This window comes from Vanacampus margaritifer, chromosome 10, assembly GCF_051991255.1.
Source record: "Vanacampus margaritifer isolate UIUO_Vmar chromosome 10, RoL_Vmar_1.0, whole genome shotgun sequence".
Lineage (NCBI taxonomy): Eukaryota > Metazoa > Chordata > Actinopteri > Syngnathiformes > Syngnathidae > Vanacampus > Vanacampus margaritifer.
This window is the reverse complement of record NC_135441.1, coordinates 9,356,476-9,376,996: the sequence shown is the minus strand read 5'-3', so window position 1 is coordinate 9,376,996 and position 20,521 is coordinate 9,356,476. Positions and strand designations below refer to the sequence as shown.

At 42.0% G+C, this 20,521-nt stretch overlaps 1 protein-coding gene across 6 annotated transcripts in view; it reads right to left on the bottom strand.

The window, feature by feature from the left end:
• The window catches only part of arhgef9a (Cdc42 guanine nucleotide exchange factor (GEF) 9a), a 50,839-nt gene extending 30,629 nt beyond the window's left edge, over positions 1 to 20,210 (bottom strand). For 2 of the 6 annotated variants that reach the window (XM_077577511.1, XM_077577512.1), the window contains exons 1-5: positions 20,066 to 20,210; positions 17,779 to 19,447; positions 15,459 to 15,797; positions 14,649 to 14,775; positions 14,450 to 14,556 (exon numbers count right to left, since the gene is read on the bottom strand). In XM_077577511.1, coding sequence (XP_077433637.1) covers positions 14,450 to 14,556; positions 14,649 to 14,775; positions 15,459 to 15,797; positions 17,779 to 19,374 — 2,169 coding nt within the window. In that variant the 5' untranslated portion in view covers positions 19,375 to 19,447; positions 20,066 to 20,210. Of the gene's footprint in view, positions 1 to 51; positions 802 to 14,449; positions 14,557 to 14,648; positions 14,776 to 15,458; positions 15,798 to 17,778; positions 19,448 to 20,065 lie in introns of those variants that run through there. The other 4 variants (XM_077577516.1, XM_077577517.1, XM_077577513.1 and 1 more) reach the window with 3 other exon arrangements.
• Positions 20,211 to 20,521: the final 311 nt, after the last annotated feature.

Sequence of the window (20,521 nt, the reverse complement as noted above, 5' to 3'; positions counted from 1 at the left end):
CAACGAAGGATCGGGGAGGGTGGGGGGTAACACAAATACATTATGTTGTACCAACGTCATTCATTTCAACGCGTAGCCGTGATGGAGCGCCGGGTGTCCCCGCTCTCAACCACCGCGCACCGCCTGTCTCTCCTCTCCTCCTGTGTGACAGTGAGGTGCGCTGCGAACCGGGCCCCGACCGCAGATCCATTAACGAGTACCGAGGATGAACATCAACAGCACGTTCACAAGCACCAGCAACGCGATCACCGTAAACACCGCACAAGTCTGGACATCCAAGGCCATGGCGCAGCACTGCGGGCCGTGAGAGGCGTTCTCAGTCGGGCGGTATTCAGCCGTGAAGACCCCAGGCAAGCATGTAATCCACCTTTACGGTTGGGCAAAACGTGGAAAAAAGATGCCGATACGCCTCCTCACACTGCGTCTTGTAATTCATAATGGCACAGGAAGGGATGCATCATCCTCACCATCATCATCGTCATCAGTCTGCACCGCGATTTCTCCCTGCTGGTCAACACCTGACGGTGTTTTTGCCTCGTCCCCGACAAACGAGCGACACTCCGGGCTGCAGATTCAAGCAGGCGGGGGAGAGGCGGTGGGCAGGCTGTTCGCAGCTGCAGAGCTGCCTTCCGGTGAGCGGGGACCAAGCAGAGAAGGGCTCAGCTCAGCGTTGGAGAGGCGGTCCTGAATTAATACTCATCAGCCTCCACTGCTAGACTACCGGCATCAGACATCACACCAGGCGGGGAGGGGCACGGCCAGCCCCTCGCTGACTTCATTGACCACCAAGGCTGAAATCAGTATCACAACCATCATCCCGAACAATACCGCCTTACGTGTAATGCAACGCGATGTATAATTTATCAGTCACACTTTACAGGAGGATTTCACGATTTCAAGGACCCATCTTATTTAAAGCGTTAAACATCTTGCATATTGGCATGATGTCAGCAAATTTCCACCACCACCATTCTGTCTGAAGCTATTATGCCAAATCGATCCCGTATACGGTTAATTTTCGCATGGGGGAGACAAAAACAATAATTCGAACCCGTATTTCTAAGTCGTTCTTGTGCAACAATCAAATGATAATACTTGTTTTTCGTATGAATAGCCCTAAAGATCAAGTGAAATAATTGGCATATAAGAAGTCCTTTATACTGAGTGTCTCACACACAATTTTATTTTGAATTTAAAAAAAGAAGAAATCTTAGGCCTACAGTATAAACAATATTAGTTATTAGTACGAATCATGAATGCAAATAATAGACATATTACAGTAATACGTTACTGGATACAATTTGAATCTTAAGCTCAAAGTATGGGTGCCTATATGTCCGAACAGACACATTTGTTTGTCCACCACGTTGGAGGTTGAGATTAGCAGTATAAACTATAGGCCTGAAATGGAAAGATTAGTAGAATGACTCACGTTTGTTTGCGTTTGTTTTTTCTGTGTAACCCTAATCAGTCAGATGTGCCAAAATGAAGGGCAAAAAGTTGATAGAGTGTACAGAAACTTTGGATCAGTGACGAATACATGATAAGATGACATAGTGGAGGTCATAACCAAATAGCTGCACTGCCTAACATTAGCTTCAAGGAGATTAGAACGGTGGGAGTCAGGCACCATACAGGTAGCCAAAGAATATTACATTTCTGACATGTATGTACATTTAATATAGCACAAATGTGGACGAAGGTGTCGACCATGTATGCTGCCATTTCAATCAATAACAGTGTAATAAAGTAGCGACTTCAGCATATTAAATTAGCGATTGAAAATGATTTTTGGAGTAGTATTGTGTTAATGTCAGTACACAAGAGGGTGAACAATATAAGGTATAATACTAAGTGTAATACTAACTTGAATGAAATGGTGTTTGGCCAGCAAGAAGCCGGTCGTTTGAGTTATTGAAAAGTAGCCATTTTGGAAGTGTGAATATTCTGAGTGACGGCACTGATATGCAGCTTGTTGCTAAATGTTTACTAACTCTATGGTAAATAAATTTGCATAAAAAGCCAGAACTGCCATACACACAAAACATTCCAGCGAGTGTGCAAAGACCTAAAATTCAGTTCATCCATCCCTTCACAAAAAGATAAAATAAAATCAAGTGTACAACTGAGAACCAGCCGACGACCATGGCTTCATGCTTGTCAGTCCACCTCAGTGTGCTCGCTGGGTGGTTGCAATGTCAGCATGGAGTGGAAAAAAACAATTCCACTGATGGCCCACTTAATTTCAACAGATCCAACACAACTACCGTTCAACTGTTTTCCAGATCAAATGAAAGAAAACAGCAACCCAATCAGAGCAAAGCTTATTACTTATCCAATATTAATTCATAAGAAATTAAACAGATTTTTTATCTCAGGCATTTAAGAACAACAAAAATAGCTTGGAAAAAAGGCATCATGGCTATTACCAGCCCAAATTATCTTGCAAACCTAATACAATTATATGAAAGATAAAAAAATAATAATAATTATGGCATATGATCTTTAAAATGCAGTTTATAAGAATAGATTTTGAATAGCGGGAACCAATGAAATATAAAAGCCTCATTCAGACTGGCAAGGCTTTTTTTTTTTTACTCAGCCATAATCAACCCTTACTTGGATTGTATTGACATTTAACAATTGAAGGAAAATTTCAATAAACAATGAAATAAAATGTTATCCTTTCCATCTACTGTATATTGTAGCTAAACATGGGGTACTATTTTTCTTTGTTGGCTCTCAAATGTATCTATTCAAACACTCAATAAGCATCAGAACAAATCAAGGCGTCAATCTCCAACATGACAGCTGCAGTTGTCTCAAGAGGAACTGGATGTCATTGGAAATAGTCTAATGGTAACTGCCTTTGGTGGTGTAAGGTGTTTCCCAGCAGAAATTATGATGTCATCTTGTTATCAAAGTAAATAAACACGACCTAGTAACGTTACGAGAGTTTGATGAGTAACTGTAGTCTGATTCGTTGGCTGGGAAAAGTAACATTTAAGATTAGCCGCTACTGGAAAACATGCACATTTTGGAGTACTTACAAATTACTGCTCTTGAAGATGTCTTGGTCTTGGGTAAAGCAAAAGACATTGTGGATGTGTAATATTTCGAAAGGGGCATTGTCCTGGTCTCCTGCCAGAATGATACACTAACAAGCAATAACATGCGGAAGTGTTTTGTTGTTGTTTTTTTGTTTTGTTTTTTGTATTTGACAGTTGAAGGCACACATTGCCTGCCAAATGCATACTGTAAATTACACAACTGTTACAAATAGACCCCAACACAGTACTCATAGTACTTGGTTTTTTTTTTCACAAAGGAAAAGGGCAAACAGCAAACAAAGCCATGGTCAATCGAGTAACAATAAATAGTCATACATAGTCAATCATAACAAGTGAGCTATAAGTTTTTCAAAATCAATAGCGAAACAGCTGATTTCTTGAGCATGGTTATTAGATATTGTCCTAGTATTTGTGTCCTCATTGTTGTGAAGATTATGGGTACACACTGTGATTATAAATAATTTCATAGGCTGCATTTGGTTCAGTTCAGTCACCACATCCCCAAACCAGTTATCAAATCAACCACTCAACACAACTTCACATAGCGCTTCGGGTTTCGATCAAAGATCTAAGAATATGTTTGAAAGAATAACACCAAACGGAGTGCATCAGTATTTTTAAAGCCATAAATAATTTCCAGGGCACTTTCTGCACATACATTCAGATAAAAGCAAAGGCTCATGAAAGTGAGGCTTTCAGTGAATTGCAAAGAGCTGTACAAAGCATCACAGCTAAGATATGACAACCCTTCTCAAACAAGATCCTGCTCTGTGCTTGGATATGTGTGTGCGTGTGCATGTGTGTGTGAAAGGCAGAGGGAGCATATTACATAAGTGTGCCCTTCCACTGTGGGCTCACTCTCCAATCTCCCTGACATTTAGACAACAAAGGTCACATTTGAAAGTCTAAATCTGCACAGACACCAATGCTAATTTACTCATACATATACAGAAGAGTTTGTTTGTGAAAACAGTACAATTCCTCACAGTATTACATCTGATAAAATGTTAAACTTATTTTACATGAACAACAAGCATTGACATGTTCTTCTCCTTGGCTGACCTAGCCCTCATCTTGTTCAGACACATTTTCATCCCACTTGAAACTGAATAGACCGGTTTCTCATTTATTTAATATTAATAAGACAACTTGCAAAACAGTTATTTTCTTAACAGCGGCTCCTGATACTGGGCTGTAGCCTTTATTGGATTACTACCAGGATAGTACTTTATATTCACAAATTTGTCAGTGAAAATGAATAGTTTCCTGAAAACAGCCCATGTCGCGAACAAGACTTGTCTATACACGATCTGTCTAGCATGGCACATTTATTGTTCTCAGCTATTTCAGAAGCAGTGTTGTGAGGTCAAAGCATGAAAGCATTATTGACTCATAATGTAAATAAAGTATTTTAATTACAAAAAAATCATCTGTCAATAAGTCTGCAATGAGGAACAAAAACAATACCAATTAAATGGGATTTTGTTTGGTCTGATCCTATTTACTGTCCACTCTTGTTAAAATGCCCCGAACCCTTTCCCAAGTGAGCACACAACACATGAAGAGACCAAAATCATTCATTACGGCATAACTCCAGTGCACAAGGCTGCCACAACATTGTCAACATGATCTGGAAGAGGGGAACAGAGGCAAATCAATCGACATCAAGCTGGACTCTCTCCAGATCTTGACTGTGCTCAACATCCTTGCAATGAATGTCACACAGACACTGTTAAGCAGCACACATCAATGTTTACAAATAGATTGGTGTAATTATATTGTTGCTGAGAAGCCCTAGCTCACATGGTATTTCTTAGGGAAACATTGATAAATATATTGTACTGTACTCATAAATGACATTGATATTATCTATCACCACCTACATTACCTAAACTGGGAGCAGTATAAGAGCAGATGCACTTAACAACTTTCATCTGTATATACACTGGGTGGGGTCACACACACGGTTTAGGGGTAGAGTTCGCCAGTCGGCGAGCTGGCGAACTTAGTAACAGGGTTAGTTTTTCACTTAGATCATTGGGGTGACGACCGGGGCCTCTCCCCGCTGGGCCTGGGGTTCGGGGATGCCGCCCGTCCTCCGGTGCCCCCATCTCCCCTTCTGCCCCTGGTGTTCCGTCCCTCCGCGTGGTGGGGTGGGCGCGGGCGCCCTCTCCGCTCCGCTGCCCGGCCCCCTCTTCGGCGCGGATGCCTGGGTGCGGTGTGTCCCCGGGGTCTGGGGTCGGGGGCTGGGGGGCTGTCGGTTGGTGGGGGTGGGTGCGGGGGGCGGGGGGCGGGGGCGGCTTGGTTGGTGGGGTGCTGGGGTGGGGGGTGCTGGGGTGGGGAGGGTGTCTGGGGATTTGGGGACCTGGGGGCGGTTGGGGCTGGGTTGGGGTGGGTGGCGGGGGTGGGGGGGCGGGGGGAGCGGGGTTTGTGGGCCGGTGGGGTGCCTGGTGGGCCTGCAGTGCCCCGTCCTGCTGCGTTGGGTTGGGGGCGCGGGCCGCGTTGGGGTGGGGAGCGCTCCTGCTCCGGGGTTTGCTCTCCGGCCGGTGGCCCCTGCGGGGCCCGGGGGTCGTCCTTTGGCGCGGCCGCGGCCTGGGGGGCCCTGAGGTGTTGCGCTTGCTCTGTCCTGGCGGGGGTCGACGGCTCCCCTCTTTGGTGGAGATTTTCATGCATGCTAGATCCACCACACCAGCATCTATCGAGTCTCAGACACAATTTGTTTCTCCCTCAGGTCATTGATTCGGTGGAGGCTGGTGTCTGTGGATCTCACTCTGCTTCGTCTGTCCTTTCTACCTTTCCTCAGTTTCTCCTTTGGGCCCTTGAGGTTTCCCTGATTTGTTGGAGTTTGGATGTCTTTGGGGTTGGTGAAGGTTAGTGGCCCGGTGGGTGGTGTCTGGTCGGTGCTGGGCTTCGCTTTTCTTTCTTTTCTTTGGTCCCCCTTTGGGTCTCCTGGCGGCCCCACGACTCTGGCTGGATTTTGAAGTGTTCGGTTTAGGTGAACGGTATGGGAATTCTTATTTATTTATTTAATTTTTTTTCTCACGCACGCACGCACGCACACACACACGCACGCACGCACGCACACACACACGCACAAACACACATACAAAAAAAAAAAAAAAAAGGGAGAACAATGATGATGACATTTCAAATGATCAATACTGAGATCTCCCAAAAAAAAAAAAAACAACTTTCATCTGATGGAGTGAGGTCTATAGGTCTCAATAAGAAATGAAACCATACTTGGGAACTTAAGTGGATGGTCAAATGGATGCCAGACACCTTACCAAGAGGCGGTGGAACTGCCTTTTCAACCAGAGTATTCATAATATACTTGCTTCATTTTTTTGAACAGTCATAAACTGCAGTAGATAATATGTAGATAGCAGTACAAGTTAAACATTGGTTCACAGCTGCCCCAACAAAATTAAGTGACCAAATACAAGGGGGCGGGGGAGGGGGGTATTTATCTCAGGTTGTCGTTTTCCCCTTTAAAAAAAAAAAAAAAAGTATTTTAAGTAGTGGCCCGAAATGGGTGAAGACATAATACATAATCGTAACCCTAGATTATTTTTCTCAAGTCGGTCTGTGTGAGACCACAAACATTTTTAGAATGTCTCACTCTGAATAAGAATTTCTGTGTGATCAAATCTGTTTGTGGCCGAAGGGCATTTGACTTATTGAGGCAATGGCCTGCACCACACCCATTTCCACTCCAGTCTGCTCCTGTTCTTTTGTTTCCCTCCTAGCCCCACGGCAACCACACCGATTTCCTGCTTTTTTTCTTTCCATGCCTCAGAATGCCTAAAATATGCATTTTCTTGAACCTAAGTCTTTAAGCATTGTTCAGAAATTAGTCATTGAAAATAAAGTTATGTAAGTATTAATGTGTGCTGCTTTTTTTTTTTGCTGTTGCTTGGGGAAAAAAAGTCTAATGAGGGTTAAAAATTACGATTTTTTTTCAGTGGTGGCTTTTCCTCTCTTTAGACTGCCTTTTTATCATACATTTAATCTGATCATAAATTCCTATTTAAACCCTCTGAACCTTTGTAACATTTGGGAGAAAATTCCAAGTATGTTATTTTATACTTAAAAATAATAATTAATAAAATAACACATTTTAAAAAACACACACTTTTATATACCATGTGTTTTTTTTTTTTGTACCAACCCGCCAGAGAGAGGCATTTATGAGGGAAAAGGAAATGCATGACCTGTTTCAGCTTTGATTTGTTGCAGGCGAGCACTGCACTACTGCACTTGCATTGTGCCAGTTATGAGTGTGTTTACTAGTGTCACAACTCATCAGAGCACTGGCAGCCACCTGGGGCCTTATACATTGGAATCCTGGCTATGTTTTCTGGTTGCTGGCTCTATTTTTGCATGCAATGTCTGTTAGAATTTTGTAAAATGTCTACTTCAGAGCAGTATAGTTAGATCCCCATGTTTATTACATCTGGAGCCATTTTTTAACAGTTCATAATAAACAGTCTTCTCACATACTTGACTAAAAGAGTAAGCACATCGGAGGCTCTTTCAACTGGTCTATGCATCAACACCAGTCGGGTTTGTTCACATTTTACTGTAGATGCTCTTTAGTCCAACTGACCCGAAAAAAGAAGAGAGCTGCTGGTAGACCTATAAACGTCACTCCTGTACATTTTAATGGCATTTGCTGTTTTGGATGACTGCTTTCCATTTAAAAAGATTAAACTGTGCTGTGGAGGTTCTTGACAACAAAACACATTTATAAACTTTTTGACTGTACATTGAGAAACTATATGGGATAATGTGACATTTTTCATTAACAGTATTTTTTTTTAAACAATTTTTAAATCAATGTAACCACCTACTTTAGATTCCACCAGCAGCACATGCCCATGTTTCCACAAGAACATAGAAACCCCCCCCCCCCCCCCCCCCCCAAGAAGCAGGTAGTCTCATATGCCCGGAGGGAGGGCCACATGGGGAGAATGCAAGTGAGGTGAGCGGGTGAAAAACAAACATTGGGGAATCAAAATCAAGTTGATGTGAGGAGAGGGAGTAAGAAGTGATGCCAGTGAATGAGGTCTAGCTCTCTTCTCAGAACTCAAAGGGAGAGGGAGGGTGAAGAAGAAAAACTAAAAGAGAAGTTGTTGCATAATACTGTACGTGTGTGTGATGGAGCGCTTTTTCTGATGCCGCATTGGCGTAGCAGGGAGCCTGAGAGGTCAGACACAGAAAATATAAAAAAAAATAATGTACACAGGAATTGTCAGCTGCCAGGAAAATCTACCCCATCTTTCACATGGGCCTACAGGACACAACTACAACACCTTACAGCCAATTATACTTGTCTTGTTATTTTAGAATAGGTTCACCACCGTCACATGTGCACAATCCATTGAAGGATAAATAAAGCTGACATCTGCCAAACTTCAAACTATGTATGCTTGAATTCCACAGAGCATGCTGGCCTTGTATATTTGTCAAATAAGATTTACATAAGTCTGTTTAAGCAGTTTTCAGAACCCTAATGCACAAAAAAAGAATTGTCCCTGGAGCCGTTGACTAGTGGCAGCGTTAACCGTCCACTTCGGATAGGCCTTAGCAGCTTGTCTGTTACACAAGAGTTTGTCACAATTATAGACCCTGCTTAAGCAATCTCTTGTGTGGGAGGTTTAAATAATAAATTAGCTTATACTGCCATGCCTTAATGGGATCACTGCTAGAATGAAACACATTTGCATTGTATATTTGTGTATGCTATAATAAAACTGATGAACAACAGGGATGCTAGAAGTGATGAAACCATCTGAAGTAGCTGTGAGGAATATCAAAACCCCTTTGACATACTACGGTGATCTTTATATGTCTCTAATTATTTTGTGTGCCAGAGGTCAGCATTTGCATAGATGCATTACATTGTCTTTCCTAAAAGCTACACTTGTCACTGTTGCTTGGAGATCATTTAAACTAATTGCACATATCGAGCACAAGAAAGACTAAATATGCTTCCAACTTTAATTCTGAAAGCTAGAGTTTTTAAGTTTAAAAAAATGAAATAAATCATCAATCATATGTATTTTATTAACTGCTAATTATGTCCCACTTCCACAATTATTGCGTGTCACATTTTTAAGCTCACATGGCATTCTTCCAATAAGGTAAAGTTCCAGTGTGTAGGATTTTGGCCTGAGGGTGACCAGAGAGAAAGCTGAGGCAGCATCCTAAATGTCAAGTACAAAGTGCTTGTGCACAGTCAATAAAATGACAACTTTTCAGCTGAAGACAACATTATTGATGTCGTTTGCATATCCACTTAAAGTTGGCAAGACCTGTGCCACAATATCCCCTCAACAATAAGAACTACTTAAATCTACATTTTGTACGTAATGAGACTGCAGTGTCGGAAAAATGAGGAAAAAAGAGTCGCCACTACATGGACAAAATATGTGAAAACCAGGTGCCTTTATCTCATGAGAAGGCTTGCCACAATATTTTGGAATGAGTCTGTGGGAATATTTGCCCTTCATCCTAAAGGAGCGGCAAGGTGGAGGTCAAGACTCTGTGAGCTAATCTCATTATTTCACACGAAATACTGTACATCCATTTATGCCTTTATGGACCTTGCTTTGTGCCCTGAGGCACAGTCAGAACAGAAATGGGCCTTCATCAATCTGTTCCCATACAGTTGGAACAAGATCAATTGTCTTAATGACTTGGTAAGGAGGCTATATGGCGGCTACAACAGAAAAGTAGTCAAGACGGAGGATATCAATATAATTGTTACTACTAGGGATGTTTGGTACCACTTTTTTTCCTGACCCATACCAAAACGAGCACCCCACTCTTGATATCAATTACCAATATCACTCGTACAAAATGGCAGCCAGGCAAAACGAGGACTTAGATTGAGGTTGGATAATAAGTACTGCATGGTCTAAAGTTTTCCCAAAAGGAAGATTACATAACACATTTGACACTTTCATCTACTAAATGTCCTCAATGTCCTAGTATGACATCAACATATGATCACTTCACAGATGATGCTGTAAAAAACAAATAGCCCTCTGGAAGTTTATGATACAATGTGCAACAACAAAACACAAACACAAATCTGCACTTGCACAGGCACACAAGATAAGGAAAGATACAAAGAATAATTGGAGTTACAGAAATGCAGGCTACTCCAGTGAGTCAGATCAGAGAGTTACCACATAGTCTCTGGGAACATGAAGCCACATTAAATAAATGTGGGAATGGCTTTTACAGGGAGCAAAGGAAACTCTCTTGACAATTATATAAGAAAAAGGCCCCTGAGCCTCTCTGTCTGCCAAACACACACACACATGAATACACAACATACTGTGCATGCACCAACAATAACACACATTAACACACCTGACATGCACAAACCCAGTCAGAAGGAGAAACAGCCTCAGGAGGCTGTGACACAACTACCTGCTTAGATTCTATCCGCAGCACTTTATCAGAACTGTTACAGCTGGTGGCTGCAGGATGTCACGGTGCATATGGGTTTGCACCTTGGTAGAGCAGTGTTGCTGAATAAACACCAAGGACAGGTTCGAGAGCACGCGTGGCTTGGAGGGCAGATGTTTGCAGTTCTTCATTGATACACCTTCATGGTATTTGACAAAGACATCGCAACCTGCTGCTATTTATTCTTCTTAAAACAGTGATGCCAGTGGAATGAGTCATCCATCCCATAGAATACATTTGAAATAGAGCACATCAGAAGAAATGTAAAATGTAATTACTCTCTGTCTGAGTGTGTTGTGCTTAGGATGTATTACCAGGTGGCAAGTATTGTAAACGCAGTAATTTAAATCATCTACGCTGAAAGAGCGAGGTCGACAAATGAGAACCCGGTGCCCCAGCATGTGTGTACCGTTGCGTGCACAAGTAGCGCGTTCCATCACTGGCCAACTCTTTGCCCAAACTACCACTGCCTGCTGACTCATGCGTTCATAATTAATAGACAGCGTTGCATAATATGATTATGACCAAACATACCCAGCTTGGTCTTACACTTAATCATGTAAAATTTCTGATTAAAGTTTTAACCAGCATGAAGCCCTTAATAAATGAGCCTCTCTCACAACTAGTCAGTACAGATGCTATCACAGCATCAGCAACAAACCACAGCAAACTGTCCCCTCAATCTGAAGAAGAATTAACAGAGGCAAGGAGAGAAGAGGGGGCAGTGACTGGAGGAGAAATCCATTTAAATGAAATGAAGAAGAGAGGCGTCAGCATTAGCAGTTAATCCACTGCAGTGAGAATGCTTTCTTTCCGCCTGCGGCCTCCGAGCGCGAAAAGTCATCCTAATAGGAACAGTAATACACACTGTAGTGTACCTAAAAGATATCCGTCAAAGCCATGTATAGTGAAATAAGACATGGGAAATGTGGAACATCTGCGGATGCTTCACATAAATGTCTCTCACCATTCAACGACCTTTCCAGTGGTGCGTGTCCCTACCCTAGGGCAGGCTACGACACAAACATGCACACGGAAAAGGAAACATCTCTCGTTCCCTCTCCCTCTCTTTTTCTCTACCGCCCCCTTTTCTCTCTCTGTCACCCACACACTGTCTTCTTTTAGCCCTTGCTTAAAAAGGCTGCCTAAAGATAGAAGCAAGTAGATGAACGCGAGACAGCCAGTGTCATGGCAACATTGTGCAGTGGTTTGCACATCATTTAACATCAAGTGCTCCAAATGCTTAATTCAATTTGAGACTTTAGAAAAATCTAATTCTATATTGAGGTCATGTAATATGATATCAATGATAATTAACAGAATTATTTATAAACCATTTTAAGAATGGGGATATTGTAGATCATATTGCAATTCTCCAATTTTGAATTAAGTAAACACAGATATGTCAACCAGTAGTTTCAACTTAAACTAGTAGATTCAAAATGTTGAATACTATTTTGTATTTTTCCTCCCCCATTGTCCTTCCCACTCCGCACCCGTCAACATACAACCACGCACCTACAGTACACCCACTTCGCATCCACTAACCAACAATTTCCCCAAGGCAACGTGCACATCAAAGCACCTATTCTGCTGTTTACTTTTACTACTAAGAAGGTAATTGTATTTAAATAGTGAAAGATTTGAGCAGAGAAAAAGCGAGATGGAAAATATCTCCAAAATAAGATGACTTATTATGGTCAAGTCAGTCGAGTTGACTTGATACAGTAAACTGCATTATTAATTGTTATTAACCGTTCCACACTTCATGTCAGTAATACCGGTAAGCAAAGTTACTGTTCATGAATACTTACCATAAGAAAAACTGAAGTGGTTCTAAAGCGAAGGTTATTAACAGAAAATAATGAATGTGAAAGATCAGTGTTAGTCAAAAATTTTTTTTTGCTATGCCCCCACCAGGAAGAAGAAATTACTTTGTGCCCCCGACCCCCCAACTCTCTACCGCGACTATAAATAGCATAATTTGTCTATGAAATTGTTGGTAAATGGATTACTTTCCCCCCCCCTATATCGCGCTTTATCTAAACCAGTGATTCTTAACCATTGGGCCGCGGCCCAAGATCGCCATCTAGTGGGCCGCAAATGAATTTCAGTTTTGTAACTGGGCCGCAAGGGCCGCAGGCAGGTTTCAATTGAGGATTTGTACACATGTAGCAGGGTATTTTAAAACCCTAATATTTCTCCCCTCCCCGTGCAGAGAAAAAATCCGTCCACACTGCCTCGTTTGTTTAAAAAAAAACACATCCACATAAACGCACACAAAAACGGAAACGTGTGTTTTTAAGCTCATTTAGAAACTTCTAGGCGACAGTAATTAGTCAAATACTGCTCGACTTTGACGTCCCTTCAACCATACGTCACACAAGCATGGACTGTCAGCCCACACAAGATTAAAAAAAATACATTTAAACAGTCAACCAAAGTGAGTAGGCCTACATCATAAATGGAGCATAGAGAGAAACAAAGACGATAAATACAAAATTTAAAAAAAGCTTCACTTGTCTGTTTCAACAACTTGATTTATGTAATTAATTAATTCATTCATTCAAAAATAATGAGTTTATAAACCTTAACTAGATTTAAATTAGTTATTAAATACAAACAAGAATAAGTCAACATAATTCATAATATCTGAATGGGACCCTGGCCACTTTTTACAGGAAATATTGGGCACAAAGGTAAAACATGTTAAGAACCCCTGATCTAAACCATATGATGCCTAAAGCGCTTTATAATGCCTCACATTCACCCTTTCACACACGCATTCACACACCAGTGGAAGAAAATTGGGGTTCAGTGTTTTGCTCAAGGGCACTTTAACATGGTCACCAGGAGTGAAGATCGAACCCACAATCTCACGGATGGGAGACAGCCACTCTACCACTAAGCCATGCCGCCCCATCATTGTAAGTACATCTCTGCAGAGGAGCTAATACTCCTTGTGCACCCACTGCCAAAAAGTGTGCCACTGCCACCTACAGTAGCGGATGTGCTATTGCACTTCATTGTAGTACAGCAACAACAACCAAAAAAGCATGTTCCATGCCTTCACATGAAACATCGCCCACCCCGACCCTCCACCCCTGCACCACGCTCCCCTATTGAAGGACTGCTACAGATGCAAGTGTGAAGTCGTCCTTTAATATCACCCCACTTGCCTAGTTAAAGATGAGGAATGGCATGAGAAGATTCATCACATCCATGCATCAATTCCTACATTGATGATAAAGTATTGACTCGACCCTTGTCATCTTCATAGTACAGCATGTAGTGAAGGAGTATTTATCCACATTAATGCAATGCACACCTACACAGTTTGTTTCTACATCTAGATGTACAGTATAGTCAAAATTCATAACGTTTGTGATTAAACAAAAGTATGCAGGAAAAAGTGTGAATCAAAGGAACCCAAACGCTTTGCGATGGAAGCCATCATGCATGAGGTCATGTGATCACACAAGAGCTCACCTTAGTATACCACCCTGCAGAAGTCAGTCAACCAGCATCAAAGAAGTGCATGTGTGTTTTGTTTTTTCTTTAATAAAAATAATTGTATATAATTAAAGATTATTATTTTTCTCCAAAAGATGGGCCAGCCTCAACAAGTCGGGTATCAAGAAAATGAGACGAATGTACAGTACAACACAACGTACTAATGTCAATTGGAGATAATGTGTCGTTGCTCCGGTAGTTAACCACCAACAACCACAAGCATGAGACAGTAAAATGAGCACTTTTCAAGCACTGAACAATTTGAAAAAAAATTGCAACGACTGTGTGCTCAGCCTTGATGCCATGTTCCATCTTTTAATGGCTCTTCAAAACTTCAGAGACAGCAAAGCTATGAGTGTTAATGCTGGGTGTGCTCAACTTACAATGTTAACCTGCAAGGGTTCTGAGCCAGGTCGCAGCAACCTCTTCCTCCTGCAGCTACTGCCTTCAGACCGCAGACGTACTGATGACGATGATGACTGGCCCACATCTGTTGAACAGGTATAAGTAAGCAAGTTTGGCAACAGATGATCCCATCTATTCAAACATATAGAACATTTAAATAAATGTGAGATGTAATACCTGAATGAGGCAGGAGAAGAGCCAAGGTAGTTAAAGTGCTGGGGGGCAGAGGAAGGGAGCGGCACCGCTGCAGAGAAGCCTTCAGGGGCGGTTCTAATGGAGACACCCCCAGAGGGCGAGACAAGGCCTAGAGGGTACTCAAAAGTTAGGACACAGTTGATATATTCTCAGGTTGAACGTACACAGCATCGCTAGAAAAAAAAAATCCTGCCTCTCTGCTTGTGTCCAGTGAATTCAAAATATTTCACATCCAGCATGCCGAATGTGATGGTGTGTTAGTGGTGCATGCCTGGCTGCCAACTGTCAGACTACACAGTACATCAAGCCAGCCGGGCAGCCTCTAAGGTTCAAACGAACTGACTTTGAGTTAGGTTAACGAGAAGGAGAACTTATGGGAGCAATGAGGCAGAAAATTGGACATAGGGGAAAAATGAGAGGCAACAAAGAGAAAGACAGAAGAGTGAGAGGGGGATGTGAGCTGGTGGAAAAGCAGCGTCCAAGAATAAAGGCCCTGCTTTATAAATGGGGCAGAGCATGCTGGCATTGTTGCAGCTAACAGTGAGTAGTGTATAAATACTGGGTTAGGAACAGGCTGACCTTCAGCATCTGTAGTGTGTTCATTCATTCTGGCCTTGTGCTCTATTTATCAGTGAGAGGGTGGAGACTATAAGTGGGACTCAGATCTCTTTTAAAAATGTTCATCTAACTTTCTACTGTGTTTAGGGGAATATATCTATAGTACATTTGCATATTGATGCCAAATTTAGTTAATGGATACACAAATGCTTGTGTGGTTATTTAACATCTTACTCTGTTGTGCAACTCCGTGGACTGCATGGTGCTAGTAACACTTGCTTCAATGACAGAGCAGGGCCTGGGACGAGCAGGCCTCCATCTAAGGCCCAGTGAGTGTTGCATGGCGGGATTGGGTCTGTGCCTCCGTCGGCATAGTGAGCCAAACTCACTGTAAGCGTTGTCCAGATCTTGGTCTGGGTTAGGCCTCCGCAGATCCAATACAGCTGATGCCGGGCGAGGACGAGGGCGCAGCAGCTTCTGAGGTACAGAGGTCTTCTCTGTGTTAGAGAGGGGCAAGGCCGGGCCTGGCAGTCTTACACTGCAGCCGGTCTGGCTTGCAATCTGCTCACACAGCTGGGATTGGCAAAGATTCTCAGAGGCTTGGCCCAGATACAAGATGCAACAATAAATGCTTACAGGACACTACATTGGGTACACCTGAAATCGAATGAGACCCATTACAACACTTTGCCGTTAAAATACAATGTGTTGTTTTCATTCAAAATCAGAAATGTATTATTGTAATGTTTTGAGAATCTGCACATTATCTTTGATCAACTATGGGGAGAATTAAGGGCCAATTAGTCATATCTGCTAGAGATAACTGGTGGTGTAGTGGTACACATGACTGCCTTTTGTGCAGCCACCGTGGGATCGATTTCTTCTCGGTGTAAATTTGAGTGTCAGTGGTGATCTTTTCTTATGCGCCTTCAACTAGTAACCATTTTGGGGTAGTCTGTTTTACAATCCCAGTCAGCTGGGATAGGCTCAAGCTCATTTGCAACATTAAGCAAGATAAGCAGTGGAAAATGGATGGCTCTATTTCATGTAAATCAAAACTGAGTTTTAAGTATTAATAATTAAGAGCATAATTATTTATCCTTCACAGTGTAGACCACACTACTTAAATATAGTGAAACGATAAATAGTAATGATTCAATTATCAGGATTATGAAAAAGCATTAAGTGAAGCACTAGGAAGGGGCGGTGCTTGGACCAAGTAAGAAGCTATTAGATTCTGGTGATGATCTAGATCTGTGATTATAAAAAATAGCACTAGTACACCAAAGAATCACTTAGTACAACGAAGTTGGATTTAACTTTTAGCTCAATGAATTTGCATGTAATCTTTAAAAAGTATTTATTTTTAGCTTTTATGTGCAATACATTTTTATTTTCCTTATTATGTAAGTACATCATTTTATTTTATTTTTTTATAGTGTCAATGTTCTCATTGGGCATAATGGTATGGTGGATGACAATAACTTAAGCTATATTATGCTACTATATTTTACCTATCATTGGTCATGATGGTGGCACTTGAAGCGCAAAGCATAGCTAGGTGGTATTTGGTAAAAATAAAAATAAAAAAAAGAAGAAATTAGAAAACCACTGGTCTAGATAAAAGTGATCGATCAACATTTATTGTCTTTGCAAAGGAAGTACTGTTTAGAAATAAAAAAAGATCTCAGGTGTACCTAATATTGTGACTGATTTATGTACAGTTCTATATTAGATTTTGAGGAAAATTCCATTAAATTTTAAAATGTTTATTTTACACAAGCTCCTATTTTACCGAAGAATTGTGGGGAACTACAGTGGTGCATCAACAATGACAACAAAATTCACTGCACATGTCCTTGCATAACAAACCCTTATGATATTGTGCTGAGTATTGCAATGTCGTTTCTCATTTTGTCAATAGGATTTGGGCTACCATGTCCTGACTCAGTGTGACTGGCAGGGACATGACTAATACCTTCACTAGTGTACAAAAAAAAAGGATTGCCACCATGAAGCATAGACATCAGCGTGCTCAAGGGAAGTCAGGGCTGTTGTTACATGCTACATGTGGCAAGAATGAGCAAAAATCTCTGGTTTGAAGTCATATAATCAGCCCTTGCAATTACTACCGCCTCTCGCCAACAGATGGTGCTAAATGATAACATTTCAAAACTCTCAATATGTGCCTTTTTTTTTAGCACAAGGTTGGTGAAATTAATACTTTTTTCATTATCAATATTTATACCACACATGCGATGACTGAACTCATGGGGCGATGACAGACATGCCATTTTCCTACTCTATTGCTGTTACAGGAAAATGAATGTATTGGTTAAAATTGTTACATGAACCACATTTTGAACATGGACAGTAATTGCATGCCTCTGGCAGTGTTAATGATTAGGAAAAGTTTGCGTTGGGATGTGGTTATGGCATCATTGTTAAACAGAAAAATACTGGCTTCCTACACATTTACGGAAATTCTGTTATGGGATGTAAATGTAAAATGAAAACATACTATAGCTGCATTTCAATGAATGATGTACATTACCTTAAATATCTCCTCAGTGGAATCAGATGATGGTATGCTATTGGTTGTGCTCTCTTTACTATTCATTTGTAATTGAATATTCACTTCCTGGACCTGCTGTGAGTCAGGTGGAGCATCCTTGGAATCCTCATCATTTCCTGTGTTTTCCTTTACCTTTTCTCCAAGATGCAGACAGTTTGATGGATTCATTTCATGCTCAGCATGACTCACCGTGTTTGGAACTGAGTGAGGAATATGATTCTGTACAATCGTGGCCCTCTGGTTTGTTGTGTCTGCATGATTGCCTGTACTCGCTGAGCTTTGAAGGCCGGTGAGACTTCCAGACACCGAGCATGTCCGAAAAGCTTTAAACACAAACTTAGGAGATACCTCACTTGTCACAGGTGTTGGGATCTCATAGTCAAAGCTACTGGATTTTGAGGATTTAGTGGTCAATGGTGAGGAAGGAGAATTGTGACGCTGCAGTAGTCCTTTGCCGTGGAGTGTTAGGGACACACTGTGAACTTTGTGTACTGAGCACTGAGGAGCCTGAGACAAGCTTATTGGGGTCTTCTCTTCCTCAGGAGGGGAGAAGGAGCGGGGTGTCGTCCGCCATTTTCTGGCTGTTTCTGCTACATTATTAAAAAATTTAAACAGTCCACCAAAATGTCCCTTCATGTCAGGATTTTTTTGAGGCAGTGCATCGAAGTCTTTGACATTCTCAATGTCTACAGAACCATAGTCGTAGTCAATAGTTTTGTCAAGAGAGGGAAGCTCAGAATCAAAGCTCCTCTCTGAATAAACAGGATTTGCCTTTCCCAAAAGAGAGATCCTCCTCAAGTAACTCCACACATCTTTGTGTCGCCTCCCTGCACCTTGGGTGGTACTTTTGCTAGCCTTAACACTAGCCTCCTCACAGCCTGCAGCTTTGCTACAGTTAGTTGAATTGATGTTGTTTCTTTTTGAGTAGCAAACTCTTTCTGATGGCTTACAACCGTTCTGAACTGTAGTTTCTGGTACTACAGCGGGTTGTTGGTCATCCATCGGAGCTGGGAGGTCAATGTCTTCGAAAGAACAGTCAAACTCGGCTGTGTAGCCAGCATACGAATGCCTCTTGCCGCGATGTCTAAGTGTGCCCCTGCTGGTTTGCTGTGGTGTGCCAATGTCTCTGCAAAAAGAGTCCTCATCCACCAATGAGCTGCTAAGCTTGGCACTAGACAATTTCCCAGCCTTCCCTCGGAACACAGAAGGAGATTTTAGTTTCTTAAAGGAGCGAACTTTATCAGCAAATGAGAGTTTAGGGACAGACGCTTCCCCAAGTAAGATCATGGAGTGGGGTCTTCGCTCCAGCTCGGAGACATTTTTTTTCCGGTTCAAGATCTTCCAGATGCCCCCAGTGGCACGGGGTCTCCGGTTGACCTCCTGTCTGTCCTTGACAGGGGTCTGAAAAGATGGGGCCTGGGCTTCACCCTGCGTCTCTTCATGCCCTGACCCAGTCTCTTTAAAATAAAAACTGCTGGTCTTATTCTCCACATCCAGGGAAACATTAAACACTCGGTTCACAAACCCATTAGGGTTGTTACTCTCAGCGGCAGGATTGTCTAGTTGCTCCATCATCTCTCATTCCACAATGTCAGCTATTCGCTCCAATGAGCATCATGTCTTGGTCCTCTTTCTCGCTCATCAACGCCTAAAAGAATTAACAACAAAATCAGTTTTGTCAACAACAATAATATCTCCCCCATTGCTTCCATCCCCTCATGTTTGGGCCATCTTATCCATTTAAACTAGGAGGCAGTGTTGCCATGGAAACCCTCAAGTCAGGTATGTCTTGTTATTTGATGCTGGTTATGACATCAAACAAGCTGCTTCAGAAAACTGATACCAAGAAAGTTAACGTTTACGTGTATCACGTGTAAATCAAGCCTGTTTCAAATAGCTTGTTTTTTTTAGTGACTGATTTAATCATGTAGACAATACTGTACATTGTATTCCTAGCATAAAAAAATAGCATTTAGTACACATAAAATCTTATTGAAAACAGTAACTACTGGTATGCTATTCTGGAGACTTTTAAAGTGAGTTATCAGTTCTTTCACACAAATCGTGACTCATGTTACATGAAACAAAAATATAAAGCCAATCCTGAAAGACGAGCTACTTGTCAGACACTTTATAGTGACACTCCCCGGATTAATGGTGACACTGGGCGTCCACTTCAAAAATCGCAGGTTCTTCAAAAGTCATCTCAAACAAAAACATAAACAACACTGACGTTTGCAAGTTTAAGATAAAGTTGTTCGCTTACTTCCCAGTCGGCGGTGAAGATGGCATTGTTGTCGCTTGAGTCCTTAAGTAAAAAAAATACCTCCGACTTTCAACTTCATCCGGCTGTTTGTTAGCGGCTTCGCGAAGCAGCAGTTCAGTGACGGGCAGCAGGCAGCGGCGACTCCCCACAAGATCCTTTCCTGCTCGGTTTACACAACAAAAAACCTCGCCCGGGCCAGTCTGACCAAAGCAACAGTTGCGAGTGAAGCCACACACCGGTGAACTATTGGCCTGCGTGCACGCGCGCTCGCCGACACGCTGTCTGTGCACGCGCACGCGAGAGCGAACAGGCACTTGGTGGTAAATTCAACTCGCCCGCCACAACAGACAACTTCCACAGTTTTTGTCAAGTGACAATAGAAAATCGGTATGAAACTACAGGAGTTCTATACAACACTGCCCTGACATTCAGTTTGTTGAGTAGAATATGCTGTAC